At 40.4% G+C, this 18,273-nt stretch overlaps 1 protein-coding gene across 7 annotated transcripts in view; it reads left to right on the forward strand.

Moving 5' to 3' along the window:
* The window catches only part of ACACA (acetyl-CoA carboxylase alpha), a 231,114-nt gene that overhangs the window by 71,589 nt on the left and 141,252 nt on the right, over nucleotides 1–18,273 (forward strand). For all 7 annotated transcript variants that reach the window (XM_032967726.2, XM_032967729.2, XM_032967724.2 and 4 more), the window contains exons 24-26: nucleotides 4,254–4,378; nucleotides 10,875–10,988; nucleotides 12,833–12,946. In XM_032967726.2, coding sequence (XP_032823617.2) covers nucleotides 4,254–4,378; nucleotides 10,875–10,988; nucleotides 12,833–12,946 — 353 coding nt within the window. The remainder of the gene's footprint in view (nucleotides 1–4,253; nucleotides 4,379–10,874; nucleotides 10,989–12,832; nucleotides 12,947–18,273) is intronic.

The raw sequence follows: 18,273 nt of genomic DNA on the forward strand, positions 1-18,273 counted from the left end.
GTAAATACTCAATTGCCAACTTATATATTGATATGGCTTAAGTGAAATTAGTCAATTGCAGTTATTGGCGTCCTAGCATAATTATTTTATTGTAATTTATTACGCTTGTGCACCAAGCTCATTTGGAATGAACATCAGTCAACCACTCATAACACTGACTCGCCAAACACATTAAATGTACATGTAATTAATCAATTAATGTCTAATAACATACATACTAAACGCCCCCGCCTCTCTCCCCCCAATTTTTTTGGTCAATTATCTGACTTGTCTTGGTCACTTAATGTGAATATATTACAGAATACAAAACTGCATCTTAAAAAAAACTTTTGTCATTAATTACTCATTGACGGACACTATTATAGCACTAACTCAGTCTTATGGCTGCTTACATTGTTTTGAACAGACGTGTTAAATTACTCGCGAACATTTTGGTCGCCCGAAAAGCTAATTATCTACATAAATGGAAGCTACACTGCTGCCATTCTTTTCTCTCCATTTCGGATACTTTACATGTGTCTATTTTTTATATATATTTTTACCGTAAGGTAGCAGAGGACATGCTAAGATTAGTCTATAATTATCTGGTTTCATCTTTAACCCTTACCTTGCCATCACCACCTTCTTACTTAGCTCAAAAACGTCAGTTTGCTCTGCAAACTTTACTGCAGTGTGTTTTATATATATCTATTTTCTTTTATCCTTTCAACAATTCCAGAAGACAAATGGAGAGTCAGTTTTAGTAAGCCGGCTCAATGCATGGTTGAAGGTTATGGTGACATAAATATGCGTGTCGCGTGCATGTGCGTATGCGTGCATGTGTAACAGTGGCAGCGGGTAATGGGATGCCTTTGCAGGAAAAACAAATGAAAATAAAACATGTGCAAACGTGCAGCCGGTGCGATGCGGGTTATCGGTTGGCCCGCCTGGGTTAGGGAGCTCATCAGTGCCAGGGTTAATGGCTCCACATTGAGCTGTAAAAACCTGTAGGGGTCTGTTCCTAGTGGAACTGAAGCTAAATTAGAATTCCGTTTAACGTTTTAGCATCGCAGCACCTTTGAGCTAGACCTGGTGCAATTTTTCCCAAATGGATTTTCAAAGATTGCTTAAATTAAAATTGAGAAAATAGAAAAAGAGAGGCGGTATGTGTGTGGCGGGGTGATGGGAGAGGGAAAAAACGTGCTTTTACCGTTTTCTTTCTTTTACATTTTCTTAAGCAACACTTTGAGATTGTGTGAAACTTTGAAGGGTGTTTATTTAATTTTTTATCTACAGTTCAAAATCGAATGATGAACGTGTGTGATTTTGAGCAATGATATTCAAGTGATGGGATTTGTTTCAACTCCTATTTGAAATACGTGTGAATTAATGATTACAATGGTTCTTTATGCGAGAAAGTTTAAACTGAGTCTTAAGACTCCTTTTCACGAGTAACTTGCTTTAAATGTTTGTCCATGTACCCATAGATAGCTCATGCAAAAAGAGGGTATCACTCAATAAGCAACATACTTGATGTACTACATCTCCTTATTTATGTTTCTTGGAAGTGGTTATTTCATGCAGGCTTCATATCATGTCTGTTTTGCCACCCCTACCTCAAATATAGTCATAAAGCAAATTACTTTATTATTCCTTGTATTGTGCTTTTAGGAAATGTAATGATAGTTATGAATTTCATCAATACATTGCTGGATAAAGGCCTCCCCATGTCGTGTTGGTCTTGAGGGCTATTTCACCATTTTTCACCATGTTGACCAGTGCGGTTTAATGATGGGAGGAGACCCATGACTGGTTCGAATATTACTCACTGTTGATTTTAGTCATGGCCAGAAATAGAACTCAGCTGGCTCATTGTGCAGTGCACAAACTACTGTGCCAGAGCTCTGCCACCTAGATTGTGCTTCTGTTGAGCGTTAATGTTCAGGAGACATCACCTGCAAGTCGTTGTCTGCGTGTTTCAGTGCTGTATTCACTGCCTGGGAATAAATAAGACAGAGTGGCTTGAAAGTCCAGAGATGAGAATGCTCAGATGATTGTTGGAAGTATATATAAGGAAAAGGAGGCAGAATGAATAAGTTAGACCATTCGCACATGTTAATAATATTCCTGACAAGACAAGGGAGTGAAGACTTAAATGGTTTGACTGTGTGTTGAGAAGAAACAAACAATATGCAATTAGAAGTGCTACGGAGGTGTCACCATTGCAGCACAGATAGAAAAGAGGGAGACTGAGGGTGAGATGGAAGGATGTGGTGAAATGAGATATGAGTACAGAGGATGCGACTTGAGAAGAGCCACAGCATAGAAGTATATGGAGAACGAAAACCCGATCGGTCACCGCCATGAAATAATGGGACTTTTGGCTATGAATAAGATTAACTTTTTTTGTGTTTCACTGTTGAATTCAGTCTGTTATATTCATTATCGGTGTGTCTCAGTGTTGCATTAATTGTCCATGCGTTAAATCGCTGTACGGCTTGCCGTTGTCGTTTGTATGTATGTACAGTGAGGGAAAAAAGTATTTGATCCCCTGCTGATTTTGTACGTTTGCCCACTGACAAAGAAATGATCAGTCTATCATTTTAATGGTAGGTTTATTTGAACAGTGAGAAACATAATAACACCAAAAAAATCCAGAAAAACGCATGTCAAAAATGTTATAAATTGATTTGCATTTTAATGAGGGAAATAACTATTTGACCCCCTCTCAATCAGACAGATTTCTGGCTCCCAGGTGTCTTTTATACAGGTAACGAGCTGAGATTAGGAGCACACTCTTAAAGGGAGTGCTCCTAATCTCAGCTTGTTACCTGTATAAAAGACACCTGTCCACAGAAGCAATCAATCAATCAGATTCCAAACTCTCAACCATGGCCAAGACCAAAGAGCTCTCCAAGGATGTCAGGGACAAGATTGTAGACCTACACAAGGCTGAAATGGGATACAAGACCATTTCCAAGCAGCTTGGTGAGAAGGTGACAACAGTTGGTGCGATTATTCGCAAATGGAAGAAACACAAAAGAACTGTCAATCTCCCTCGGCCTGGGGCTCCATGCAAGATCTCACCTCGTGGAGTTGCAATGATCATGATAACGGTGAGGAATCAGCCCAGAACTACACGGGAGGATCTTGTCAATTATCTCAAGGAAGCTGGGACCATAGTCACCAAGAAAAGAATTGGTAACACACTACACCGTGAAGGACTGAAATCCTGCAGCGCCCGCAAGGTCCTCCTGCTCAAGAAAGCACATATACATGCCCGTCTGAAGTTTGCCAATGAACATCTGAATGATTCAGAGGACAACTGGGTGAAAGTGTTGTGGTCAGATGAGACCAAAATGGAGCTCTTTGGTATCAACTCAACTCGCCGTGTTTGGAGGAGGAGGAATGTTGCCTATGACCTAAAGAACACCATCCCCACCGTCAAACATGGAGGTGGAAACATTATGCTTTGGGGGTGTTTTTCTGCTAAGGGGACAGGACAACTTCACCGCATCAAAGGGACGATGGACGGGGCCATGTACCGTCAAATCTTGGGTGAGAACCTCCTTCCCTCAGCCAGGGCATTGAAAATGGGTCGTGGATGGGTATTCCAGCATGACAATGACCCAAAACACACGGCCAAGGAAACAAAGGAGTGGCTCAAGAAGAAGCACATTAAGGTCCTGGAGTGGCCTAGCCAGTCTCCAGACCTTAATCCCATAGAAAATCTGTGGAGGGAGCTGAAGGTTCGAGTTGCCAAACGTCAGCCTTGAAACCTTAATGACTTGGAGAAGATCTGCAAAGAGGAGTGGGACAAAATCCCTCCTGAGATGTGTGCAAACCTGGTGGCCAACTACAAGAAACGTCTGACCTCTGTGATTGCCAACAAGGGTTTTGCCACCAAGTACTAAGTCATGTTTTGCAGAGGGGTCAAATACTTATTTCCCTCATTAAAATGCAAATCAATTTATAACATTTTTGACATGCGTTTTTCTGGATTTTTTTTGTTATTCTGTCTCTCACTGTTCAAATAAACCTACCATTAAAATTATAGACTGATCATTTCTTTGTCAGTGGGCAAACGTACAAAATCAGCAGGAGATCAAATACTTTTTTCCCTCACTGTATGTATGTTGAAATTATTTTGCACCATACGTAGCCAACCGTTCAAGCACCAAATCTTGCCGTATGGCTGTCTCACGTGGGGTTTGTGCTCTGTGCTCTCTTGTCGATGGGCCATCTTGTTCGCTCACTCCGTGCTGACGGTCAAGGGCACTACGACAAGTGCGTGATCGCTCTGCGAGAGAACCACAAGGGCGATATGACCACGGTCGTCCACTACATCTTCTCGCATGCCCACGTTGCCAAGAAGAACGCTCTCGTCATCATGCTCATCGTAAGGCTGCTTTGCCCGAGTGTGCGCATACACACGTAGGTCATGCTAGTTTTGATAACAGAGATTTAAAGTCATTAGAGCCAGCTGTTCGTCTTTAATATAAAAATACGGTTTAATATATCATGCGCTTGAACATTTTCTTCACTGTTGGTGATGGAGATATCAGAACATTTTCCAACGATATGTGAATTGGACCCAAAGTGTCTCCCTGTTCTTGAGCATGGGGCAGTGCTCATTTCCATGGGCGGGAATGAAAATTCTAGTCACGGTAATGCCACCACATTGTGTGGACCAGTTTAACCCATGTGAAAACCACCACTACTGACAGTCCACAGATTTCGCCGATGTTTGTTCGGAATGTGCTGTGTGTTGTTGGGCATGATGTCCGACATTTCATTCCACGTGATGGGAGCTTCTTCAAAACTGAGTTCTGCTAAAACACATCAAAGAGCTATTCGGCACAACTGTGAAAACCTACACAACCGCCTCTAAAGCACTACTCATTTTATCAACCCAGGAGATAATGAGCTAAAACGACCTCCAACCGGGATTTGAACTTGTCACCTTACGCTTGTGAGTAGAGTTTTCTGCCTCAACACATTTGTTTACCCAGGAAAGTCAGGTGGTACTAATAAGGAGTCTAACCAGAGCTTAATTTTATACTTAATATTTTCAGGTAACTGTGTCTCCAGACTCTTTTTTTTACAAAGGTTCTGCATTGGGATGTTAGACCAATATCATTAATATGTTGGTTGTGTTGGAGGAAACCAAGAATAACCTGGATAAAATCCCGACATCAAAGGGGATTAAAAAAAATCTAAATCCTTAGTCACATTATGTTTCAACAAGTAGTGCTTATTAGTTTTGTAAATAAAACAAAACATTCACAAAAAAGTACTTGGTTACTTTTCAAGGTATTCGAATTAAGCGTGTTATGGTTTTGTTGGACTTAATCTTTGTTGGACTTAATCTCTAACATATTTTGCAATGGACGTACTTACAGAAGTGCTAGACACTCCATTCGCATTCTAAATGCATCTAAAAAGATGTGACAATCTGGAAGCTTCTGCACTTAGGTACATTTTTGGCAAACACAAGAGAAACTCACCAACACCGTCATAAAACCACTTCTTGAGTCTGTTTCAGGCTTCCACCCATGAGTGTATAGAATATAGTCTGTCTCAGGAATCTCCATTAGAATGTTTGACCAATTCCCTAAATAGTATTTTTATATACAAGGTAAAGGTGTATCCCTGAAATTTCTTGTTCACACCTTTTCTAGTGGAAATGGGCTCCACAAGAGGGAGCTCTATGGAGCCCTTCCAGAAAATATTTTAGCAAATCTTCCACACAAAGCCAGACGTCTTGGAAGAGGTGGGAGTACCCTAGCACACGCGACCTGCTGATTAACTAACGGTGGTGAATCCATTTCGACTGCTGGGTGGACAGAGGTGGGGATATTTAAGAAATCTGCCAATTATTTCAATTTCCATGCCAGATCTAATGTGCTAATCATTGTAGTGTCTCCTTTCTGCTTCTTATGAGTCGAAGTAAAGGACCCCTTCGTTCTTGCGACAACACATTTGCAATATTAAAACACGACTGGGAAAAGTAGCGCCGCGTAATATTTTATTCAGTTTTTTTTTGTGCCGTTCCTCACGGAAGATCTCACATCAGCCGTGGCCGATGGATTTAACTTAATAACCTGGAACAGCTCCTGATCAGTAGGCGGGCCACCTGACGTGCGCTTCCCACGATAGAAAAAAAGAAAAAACAGAGAGCAAGTGAGAGAGCGGGAAATTCGGGGCAGGCGCATCTGGCCGACCCGCGACTGGGGATCGGGTTAATCGCTGCACGTCCCTGACGATTAGCGTGCCCCGTTTAAACGCATTAACCCCCGTGCACAGACACACACGTGTGCACGCACACACTGTGGTGGATGCTTTGGGCGACACGGCCGCTGAGAATGAGGCCGCTTTGCACCATGCCCAGCAGCACAGGGCGTACGTTGGCTAGGCCTTTAATTGTTGTTTTTCTTGCACTGAAATTTAACCTGTTTTTTTATAATGTATATTTATAGCTGGAGTGGCTCTCATCAGAAGTGTTGGTATTGATTCATGGATCAGCAGTTTTGATGTTTTTTTTTTAATTCGAATTGTATTTTTAAATACTGAAAGGAAAATTAAAATTGGCACATATAGGAGCACGCACACCTGAGAGTATGTCGGCCATGGAGATGGAGTGATGACATCAGTAAGTGTGCAGGTGTTAGATGGATTGTTACGTTGCAGGACTATCATGGCTTTGGGAGGCATTCATCCAGCAGTAAACTGATCATTGGCATAAAAAAACAACAAGAAATACGCATAACTCAATTACTCAGTGGCCTTTATTTGTAATCAGTTGAAAGCCCGTTGAGTCAAATAAACCCTTTGCAACGGAGACCTGGGTTAATATACAAAGAAGCAATTATCACAATACAAATATTTATTGCCGAATTGAAGACATGTAAGTATTGAACAACAGTAAAGTGATAATAAAGTATTAAAGCTTTCGTGACTGCATAAAATTACTCATTGGTTTTTTAGGTAAAGTCACGTATGTAGAAATACAATAAAATTATATTAAAACAAAAAACAATCACGACGTTTCGATCACAACACAAGCGATCTTCATCAGGTGTCAAGAACAAATCACGGAGGTAAATACAACAAAAAGATGAGAGACGAGAATTCAACAAACCTGAAAAAACATTATGTGAAGCACATCCAGTCAGGCCAACAACACAGTTAGACACTTCCTGGCGGACCACGAATTTCAGGAGTGTTAAATTTCGTGTTCAACCTTTGGATTGCACATACCAGCAGAGATAGAATGAAAAAAAAATACGAGGTACACGGTCAGTAGAAATACATATACAAGTCCACCAAGAGGTAAGGAGGGAGGAAAGATGGACCGTGTACCTCGTATTTTTTTTTCATTCTATCTCTGCTGGTATGTGCAATCCAAAGGTTGAACACGAAATTTAACACTCTTCTGAAATTCGTGGTCCGCCAGGAAGTGTCTAACTGTGTTGTTGGCCTGACTGGACGTGCTTCACATAATGTTTTTTCAGGTTTGTTGAATTCTCGTCTCTCATCTTTTTGTTGTATTTACCTCCGTGATTTGTTCTTGACACCTGATGAAGATCGCTTGTGTTATGATCGAAACGTCGTGATTGTTTTTTGTTTTAATATAATTTTATTGTATTTCTACATACGTGACTTTACCGAAAAAAACAATGAGTAACAGTAAAGTGAGCATTCCAAATGGGTAAAATTAAATACAGTACAAACTAAGCAAATATTATTTTTTAAATGCACAAAGGTTTCATTTTAACAGCTAAGTATAATAAATTGTAATATAGACACATTTTAGTGCTTTGATTAATACTAAATGCTTTCGAAATAGCTGCTGTTTATTGTATTATTAGTTTCCAATAACGCGGATTAAATGCACCGGTTGCTGCCCACTCGCGCATGTTTTTTTATTGATAACGGGAACAACGCAACTAGTGCAGTTTTTTTTTTGCTGTGTGCGAGATCCTCGGGATGTGTCTGTGCGTGCGAAATTAAACAAAAATGAGATAAGAGGCCGGAGCAGACTAAATGAGAAAATAAAACCTGCCTGCATCCTCTTGCGTATTAGACGGCTGTCTCTGTTGGTCGTTAACCGAGGGCAATGGTGAACTTCTGGCAAAAAGCACGACCGGTATCAGAGGGAGGGCGAATCAGAGAGTAGTGGTTGGTGGAATTGGGGTGGGTGGAGGGGCAAAGCAGAGAGGTCTGGCGCTCTCTCACCCGCCGCTTCATTTCCATCTTGCTCGTGCTGTGACCATCTCATTTCCCTCCCAGTGCTAACGTCTTCACATTAAATATTTCCACCGCCTCCCTGTTCCAGCTCTGCACCATCCCCTTCCACCATAACCCCCCGCAACCCATCACCTCTCTCTCTCTCCGTCTCTCTCTCTCCTCTACCCCCTGCACCCATACCCGCCTCGCCACCCGGTAATCGGCCCACGGAATGGGGCACGTGCTGCTTGGAATTCGCTCCTGTTTACAGTTATCTATTAATATTCCTCGGCTCTCAACGGGAGCGCGCGGCATGCGCGGCTGATTGGGTTTGCCGCGGGGTTATTAAATTTTCATGGGGGCCCCCGCCGTAAATGGCTTTGTTTATATCCGTCACGAGATGAGGGATTTTTTATTAGCGCTTGGTCCTCCGCAAACCCATTACCAGATAAGTATCTGGTGTCAGAGCAAGGAAGGGGCTGTGGAGGAACAAGCAACTTGCTGAATGGAATTCATCGCCGCATTTTCTGTTTTTCAGTAATATCCATCCTTTTAAAGAAATCATAGCTTAATTTTCTAAATAAAACTTTACGTTAGTTTTATATGCAGTTAATCAATGTACTGTTTATAATGGGAAGATACATCGACACATAGCATCATACTCTATACACATGGTTGTTGTCAAATTGTTAAAAAAATATACATATACGGAAAAATGATGGAAAATTGCTTTTAAGTGTTACATGGCACGTTCAATTAAAAGTTTCCACGGGGAACATTTAATTAACTGACATTGCAGTAACGTTTATTGCATTGGTTTTATTTCGTTATTTCAAATAAATATTTATTTGGCTCAATTAAATTAGGTCGGGCAGCTTGTTGAAAGGAAGTGCTGGCGGTTTAATTGATTCCTATGGTAAAAAGGACGTTAGATTTTGCAGCGCAGGCGGGGCATTCTTATCTTAGCCGCAACTTGTCATGTGTATGAAAAAAAAAGTGAAAATGTATTCACTATAACATTAAGCTTCTGATGCAGTATTTAATAACCCCTTCATGCAAACTAGCGAGAACACATTTGACAAATGATAATCTCGTGTACCTCAGTTGTCAACAACATACCAGCCGCCACATGCGTAAACATTACCCCAAGACTCACTGACAGCGTATTTAATTCAACACAGTTGTTTTACCAACCACCATCTAAAATAAACTGCCTTTGCCATATTACATATATAAACACACACAATGGAGTCATTAGTAGTAATTTGCAATTTACCAAGGAAAGCCTTGCTGAGTCTTTAGACACTGTTTTTCTGGAAAGCTCTACTTATGATGTTTGGCCAATTAATTAATTTCCTTATTGAGTATTTTTGCACATGGGAGGAAAACAGAATATCCTGCAAACACCCCATGGGTGCGAGGAAATAGCACAATGACAGTTTAAACTTTGCACAATTAAACAAGAGTTATTTTAATGTTTAAAACTCTGTTTTTTGTAAACACTTTATTTGTATTTCTTTACATTTTTTCCCCTAGTTATGTAATCACCGTGATGTCATGAGACCGGTGAATTTTCATTCAGAACTCACAATTAGCAATGCATCACCCAATTTCAGAGAAAGGCTCTGGAATAAGACGTCACAGAACTATTTCCGAGTCCCTTCAACAGGCCTCTTATCCACAGTGGGCAAACTTATTATATTCCCAGCAAAGAGTGTTCATTGCATGTCAGTAAAAACTGAAATGTTCAATGCTCATAACTGGAATAAGCTAAATTAAGTGACAAACTAAATTTAATATGATGGGTAATTATTGTGCAGTCTTTGGTGATACTTGAAAACCTGGTTTAATCATGTCACTGAAACCCAGATTTAAACCTAGAATTTGAGGTGCCAGCTCAGTGACTGACACGGGCATTAGCCTCCCGAGGATCCAGCCACCTACCTATGTCATTTGTCGCTGACTTATTATTGCTATTCATATTTTTTAAGGCAAAGATTCTTCCTGCTCAAATAAGTAATGGCGTGGCATTGGTTTTGTCCCTGGCCCTGAGTCAGTGGTGGAAATTCCACATTTTTATAGTGGGGACCAGTTTCTCCATAGAACAATCATTATTTATACTCTTTGGTTTTATTCAGTTAAGTCACGTAGGTAAAAAACAATTTTTTTTCTTTTATTTAATTTTAATTTGTTTTTTTACCTACGTGACTTAACCGAATAAAACCAAAGAGTATGACTTCTTGCAGTCACGAAAGCTTCAAATCTAGAATCATTATTGACTCACCACAAAGTGGTCCTGATTTTATTGCTGCTTGAGGAGTGATCGTCGGAATTGATAATCAGACATGATTTTTCCACTGCTGGATGAAGGCTTTCCCAAACCGTTTGCATCACTTACAGTCTTGCAATGCAACAATCCATCTAGTATCGGCACACGAGCTGATTTAATTGCTCCACCTCGAACAAACTTTACACCTACAGGTATCTATTTTACTTACTCACATGTGTCACCAGAAAGATAATGTTCCATTTTCTTTGTCAATGTCAATGTTTCTGTTCCGTATGTCATAGTGGGTAATATGCACCACTTACACATACTGGTAAGAAGCAAAATGGCATTATTATCATTATAATTGTTTCCTTGACTCACATTCTCTCTCTGGCAGGACCAGCTGTTCGGGCGTGACCCCACCCTGACGGAGGAGCTCGCAGCTATCTTAAGCGAGCTCACTCAGCTCAGCAAGACCACGAACTCCAAGGTTTCCCTGCGTGCCCGTCAGGTGACCATCACCACCACGACCACTCCGCGCCATCACCAGCCCTTCCACCTTCGCAACACAAACACCCAACATAAAATGTATGCGGTGACAGAATGGCAGGTGTCACCTCCTTGAATCGAACCACGAATTGAACCACGACCCTGAATCGTGATAATCCATCTGATCGTTGTTGGGTAATGAATCATTGTATTCGAAGGTCTTCTCCATACTGCTGTCAGCTCGGACCCATTCACAGTGTGGTGGCGAGATGTTACCTCGCCTGGTATACATGAGGTTATGGATTCGATCCCGACCCTGACGCCTGTATATTTGGAGTTTGCATGTTCTCCCTGTGGTCGCGTACATTTTACTCCGAGTCCACCGGTTTTCCCTCCACATTTAGAAACATTCGTTTAGAGTATTTGGCTGCTATAAATGTACACATGATAAGCCACTTAATTGACCTATCATTTGTGGCCAGTTTGTTTCTGAAAAAGAGCTTTTTCGCTCAGTTGGCCTTAACTGGTCAAATAAAAAAAATTAAACAATGTTTAGTTTAGTCTCGTTAACTCTCGATTAACCATGGGCAGATGATCCGGCTTGCAGAAGAACTGTGCTCATCCTCTGCCTTTTACGTGTGAACTGGTTCTATTATTGGTTGCTCCTCACTCATCAGGGGTTAGTGACATAGTGCCTACGTGACCGCCAACGTGTTGGGACATAAACTGATTACACTTAAGCAATTAAAACAGACGACACATGTCTTCACCCCGATTCTATGTGGGTATATCATACTTCTAAATGACATCCCTTCCCCTTTTGCGTTAGAAAATCGAGCGTTGACTATGTAACTTTGTGTTCAGTGTTTAGAGGTGCAGTCGCCTCCAAACTCACTACATTCACATTGTATTGTATCGCTCATGGTGCTGTTTGATGGCTCGCTGTTCTGTTTCCTAAAGTTATTCACACGCGGCTGTGCTCACTCATTAATTAGTATCCCACCCCACCGTTGTTGGCCGCCCAGTTTGGCTGGTGGCCGTAATTTTATTATTATTCTCTGCTATCTCACGCGTGTTTTTTTGCTACCGGCTACAGGATAAATGGCCCCACCACCCTCCGCGTTCGTTTACCCCACCGCTACCTCCCCTGACCCGATTAAAACAAAAATCTATCGGTGCACCTTGTGCATCCCCTCCAGCCTCTTGTTCTTGTTTAATTGCTTCTCAACGCTGTGCTAACGCCAGTGGTGTACTTCGCCCTTCAGAGTAACGCATTCATTTCGAGTCAATATAAATGCTATACTTGCAATATTAGATGTAATATAACGGATAGGTGACCTTTATTTATAACCGGGTGAGAGCCCTTATTTATAGCAAGGTAATAACCATGCGGGGGGCTGCAGTGGTTGCACAGTGGTTGGCCTGCTGCAATATGAAGCTGGCAACCTGAGTTTGATGCATGGCTTTGGCTAAACGTTGGTGGCGAGTAATATCTGAACCTAATTTTGGGTCCAACCTGCACTGACCAGAGTGGGGAAGTATGGTCAAACAACCCCCATTACTGACATGGCATGAAGAGGTCTTCATCCAGCAGTGGATTGAAAACATGGATTTATGTGTACATGTTCCCAAATGTCTAGTTCAGATATCACTCACCACTTACCACTCACTGATGTTAGCCCATTCTGAGTTCATAGTGCACTGTGTCCTGCATGCTTTCCCACCGCTCAGCTGCCACTAAATATTTTTGTAATGTCAATCTTAAAAAGTCGCAATTTTTAAATAATTTAAAATTTTAATTTAAAAGCATTTATTACACAATGTACACATGGACGATGACTCACTGCTGATGTATGTGTTGTTTAGGTGCTCATTGCTTCCAACCTGCCCTCGTACGAGCTTCGGCACAATCAGGTGGAGTCAATCTTCCTTTCTGCCATCGACATGTTCGGGCATCAGTTCTGTCCTGAGAACCTGCAGGTGAGCATCTGTGCAGTCCATAGTCATAGCAGTTAGAAATCTGTGCAAGTACTGAAATGACTCATCAACATAAGCAGCAACGGCATCTTCAATAATTAGTGTCGTCAGCATCATCATCATTGCCATTATTGTTTTTGTCGTCAACCTCATTATAATCAATGTCTGTAATCATTGACATCATCATCATCATTGTCTTCATTGTAGTCATCATCATTATATCATCCATGTGCCAACTCTTGCTTTGCAGCAGTTTAGCTCGAAAAAAGTCTATACATACAACTCTGAATCTTAACCATTGAATCAAAGACCTTCAGGGAAGGACAGTGTGGGAATTTATTAAATGGTGGGTAAGTCTCCAACTTTGGCCATTAAATATAATGCCCTTTATCTTTCCTATTGAAACTAATGTTGGGGACGTAAAAATAATAACGGAAGTAAAATTTCATAGGGGAAAAAAAAAGACACGAGTGCCTTTGTAGATTTATGTTGACCCAGCTGCTAATTTCCAGCAGTGCTATGATTCTCGCTGTATTTATGAGCAGTGTATAAGGGGAGCTGCCCGCTGTATTGAGTGTCCGCAATGGCACTCAAACACCTTTTAGGTGACAGCTGTTATTACACACAGGCAGTGACCAATGTGTATTAAGAATGTCCAGAATGGTCTGTACCAAAGTGGTAGCTTTGACAGCTAATAACTCGAAAATGACTGCAGATAAAACGACAACAGTTTCTGTAGTACGTCAACATTTGTCAGATGTTTAAATGTGTGCGCATTTGAGCCAAAGATGTCAAGGAGGTATATTTCTTGTCCTTTTCATCTCCCTTTAAGAAAAAAATATTTTTTTGTACAACTCAGTACGGACTAAACTGTGCAGTTATTATCGGTCCTGGCCTTGCCATAGGAATTGGATCTCTGATTGACACTGTAATTAAACCTGCATAACTCAAGTGCTTAGGCATTAAAAGAAAGTAAAAAAATACAGGGAAAAAAATGTCTATGCTGGTGAGTCCTGGCGTCTGTAATATTTACGTGAGTGACAGTACAGTAAGTGTTTATTGTAAATATTTGACGTAACATTATAACACATTGATATTCAGGAATTTTAAACAAGGTCTATATCCCACTCAGTTAAAGTATCCCATGGATTTGCAGCATCAAATGTCATCGTGGACCCATGCACATTGCATTGCCATTATTGTCTTGAATGGCAATGGGGTTTTATGTTGTATTGGAATTGAATATTGTATTAATCAGAACATGCAGTCTCTCAGTCATCACAACTAAAAGGCATTCCAGATTTTTTCTGGTTCAGAAACCTTCAGAGAAAAGCAAAGGACATCTCTGTTTTTATCAGAATCAGAATCTTTATACTGGAAAAATCCGATGAGCTATGAAGCTCTTTTCCACAGATGTCCAGTAGGGGTGGGTCAAAAATGTACAAAAAACAATACAAAAACAGATTGGAGTGCAAATTATAGGAAAGCTAAGAAAGTCACTAAATATAAATAAAAATAGAATAAAAAGCACAAATTGCTAAGTACAACTATGAAAATAAAATTAAACCCTCAACTTAAACAAAGAACAACTTAATTCGTTGAGGATTGAATGATTTGCTAATCTGCAGCGTAGGAATCCTACCAGTTGTGCGCATGTGTATATTAAATATACTCTTAGTACTTTTGGATAACGCTTCCTCTCAGAACCCTTTATCAACCTTCACACAATGGTAGAGTGTTCCTTCTCTACTGCTGCCTCGAGTTAAAACCAACCCCCCCCCACTGTACCACTGGTGCTGCCGACCCCATTCCCCTGTTCAAGTCCAAGCACAAAATCATCCTTCTCTCTTTTTTCCCTCTGACTTACCATCTATAAAGTGCATCTGATTAAAAAAATGTGTATATATACTGTATCTCACCCCGTTTTTCACGATTCCTTGTGATGCACATGATCCATTCTTGTCCATCGTTTTGACATGCAGCCGCATTTCGGCGCTATATAAACCAATATCGTATTCTACTCTACACTGTGACATGCATAATACATTTATGGAATGAGTTTTCATTTGTAGTTAATATGCATCGCTTGATTGGTAAACTCGCATTAAACAAATTGAACTCAGCCCAACACAATTTTACCTTAGTGCTCCATTATTAAATGTATTTATTTTTCTCCCTCTTCTTCTCTCCCTCCTCGTTGTGTATTAAACGCAGATTTTAAAACTGCAATATCACTCGTTTTGCAAATGTGCTGAGCTAGCCACAAATAGCGAAAGGTGTATTCTAATTTTAATTAATGCAAATTCTGTTGCCGCGTCGATGTGACTGGAAACCCGAAGTTGGTTAGGCAACTACATTCCGTTATTGTCAATGTGATGGTGAGTGCAACTGGATAATATTCAACCAAATGTTTGTGAGTAATTAGAGGAAAATAAAAATGATGTTTTTTTCCCTTTACAACCTATATAATTATTTTGGCAATGCATTAAGAGATCGCTTAAAAAGAGGTAAATTCAAAGTGAGTAACGGTCACTTTTTAAGATGTCTGTGAAAGGGTTGTTTGATATAAATAGACCATTGGTTATAAATGGTGGCTGATTTAAGTAGGTTTTCGATTAAATAGAACGTTGGTTGGTTTAAGTAGATCTCCATGAAAGTAAATGTTGGTAAATATAAGTATATCTGCGATGAAAGTGAATGTCGTTTTAATTAAGGAGATCTCGATGAAAATGAATGTCACTTTCAGTCCTAATCGATGGCTTTCATTGAGAATGACTTAAGGTCAACATGAGTCAACTTAAATTTATCTCGATGAATGTGAATGGTCCGTTTGAATGCAATTGATTGCCAATTAGAGCAGATCCCATTTGGAAGTGAATAGTGAACCACATAAGTAGATCTCCATTGAAGCGAGGAGTGATTGATATAAGTCATGGTCAGTGAAAGTGAATATCATTAAGCGAAATGAAGTAGAAACAGGTCCAGCTTTTCTGGTTTCGACCTACTCAACTCACCAGGTCAGTCCACGTTATACCCATTCAAGGCTACATGCACCCCAGGTGGCGCTGTTTGCCCGCTTTTGTCCGCTGGCTGCAAGTGGACGCTAAATCATCATTACCACAGTGCAGCATTCGTTTAAGCATGTATGATAAGTATGATTATTTACGAAAGTCCTGCACACGCAAGTAATCAAGGCTGGGTTTTATCTCTAGCACGCAGCCACCCCATGCAATCCGCGACCTGGTGGTGGGTGGTGGGGGGGTAGGGAAGGGACATAAAATTATTTTATTTGGAACGCTTAATTGACAGCGCTGGTAGTTTTAGAGTGAGCTCCGTGGGTGTGTGTGCGCGTCCTCAGGGTTTTTTTTATCGCCTGCCATTATCAATATTTAAATAGATCAATTGATAAATCAATGCAGGTTTTTAAACCAGGTGAGAGTCCATTGGGATACTGTGTCTCGTCTGCAGCGAAGATCTGAGGGAATATGAAACGTGTTAGGGGAGGAGATGCAGTAAACACAGAAAGATGAACGTAAACGCTGTGGAAGATGTTATTGAAATAATGAATGTGTATTGAATAACAAAAGGACGATGACTTAAAAAACGATTTGTGCAATATAATATTCAGTTGAAAGTAATATAGATGGCGATGCTTAAGCATATACATCATAGTGATATAATAAACAATACAATAATTATATCAATTAAAATATAACACCTTTCATAGTTAATTGTAACATATATCACTGTACTTGGAATTATAATGTTTAACAGGGACATGATCCCACCCCCCCCCCCCCCCCCTTTTGACGATGAAATTAATTTGATTCAGGAATATATTCTTTTTGTGAACATTGTTGTGAATGTAGCAGTGTACCCCTAGTGGCTTTAGGAGTTTTAAGTGAACCCATTCTATGTAACATACATGGACGTGCATAGCCCGTTTTTCAGTCATCTGCTGGATAAGTGGCTCCCCCACAGCATGCAGGCAGTGAAGAGTTTTTTTTTTCATCATACTTCAGCACACTGGTCGGTGCGGGTTTGTGAACAGGGAGTGGGGGGAGGACAACAGTGGAATTTGATTCACTGCCCTCTACTGCCCACAACACCTACTATACCTAGTTTTATGTGTAACGGTCACCCATCTAACCACTATCCAGACTCAAACCTGCTTAGCTTCTAAAGTCTATTGGGATGCGGCACATTCTGGATGATTTGGTTACATGTGCAATGCATACAAATATAAAAAAACACCAATTGTCCCACACACATAGAATTATTCGATCCGTGAGTTTAAGAATCAATATTAAATCAACAAATTAATACATTGTTACTTCCCGAATGTTTGTTATGCAAATAGATAATACTGCAGTAAAATTATTATGCAAATCAAGGAGCTTGTTTTTATTCAGAAAGTTGTGTTGCACTCATGAGGTTTACATCAGTATTGGAGTGGTTCCTGTGTCTTTCATGTAAATTGCCGTTATGAAGACTTTGGTGAAAGCGCTGTGTGGATGTGCTATCTTTTTTGCGACTGCCACTTGTGTTGTTTGTCAACTGCTGGAGACTTGAGAAAATACGTAAAATCCATCTCTGATATCAAAACTCTTGCGCGGTCGTGTGCTTAGGTACCACTTGTGCCGTACATCTCGTTCCAACTTCAGTGGTCGTAGGATATTAATATTGCTGTTGTAGGAATAATCTCATTTGTTTACCTGAGAAAGTCTCACTGAGTCACAACGCTGTATTCCAGGAGTTTCCTGTATGAGGATGAGGCATCCCACGACACGAATGAGAGGATAACACTCAACATGTATAATCACTATTTTTTTGGCTGAAAACATCTTAATGAATAGAGGACTGTAGGACTTGAGTAATTGTTGGCACCGGGTCACCACCTGGCTGTTACCTTTCTGCTTGTCTCTGGTTCTACGGCGATTGTCAGGCAGAGATGAACTACGCTATATAAAACTAAATATTATTATAAAGATCTACAGAGATGGGTTCAGGAACCAAGTTTCTGTATTGCCATCTCCTGGCCATATTGCAGCCTGGTGATTTTTGGAGTTTTTCAAATATGCATGAATCCACCAACCCATACCTTAGAAGTGATATATTATAAGCACCACAACAGTGGTGTTTTTATATAGTTACCTCAATTATCCATCTGTTTTTTTTATTGCTACTTAAAGTAACCGGTTTTCTTGCCCAAGTGTTTTCACTCACATCGGCACTGATTCCATGGACCCTCGAAGAGTGAGGAGCAGTGAAAAATCAAGCACTTGCTTAAATATATGTTCTGAAATATTTTGCAAGTATGGTTAAAATGG

The sequence above is a fragment of the Petromyzon marinus genome, chromosome 38, assembly GCF_048934315.1.
Source record: "Petromyzon marinus isolate PM22_M1 ecotype Great Lakes invasive population chromosome 38, UKy_Petmar_22M1.pri1.0, whole genome shotgun sequence".
NCBI classification, from domain to species: Eukaryota; Metazoa; Chordata; class Hyperoartia; order Petromyzontiformes; family Petromyzontidae; genus Petromyzon; species Petromyzon marinus.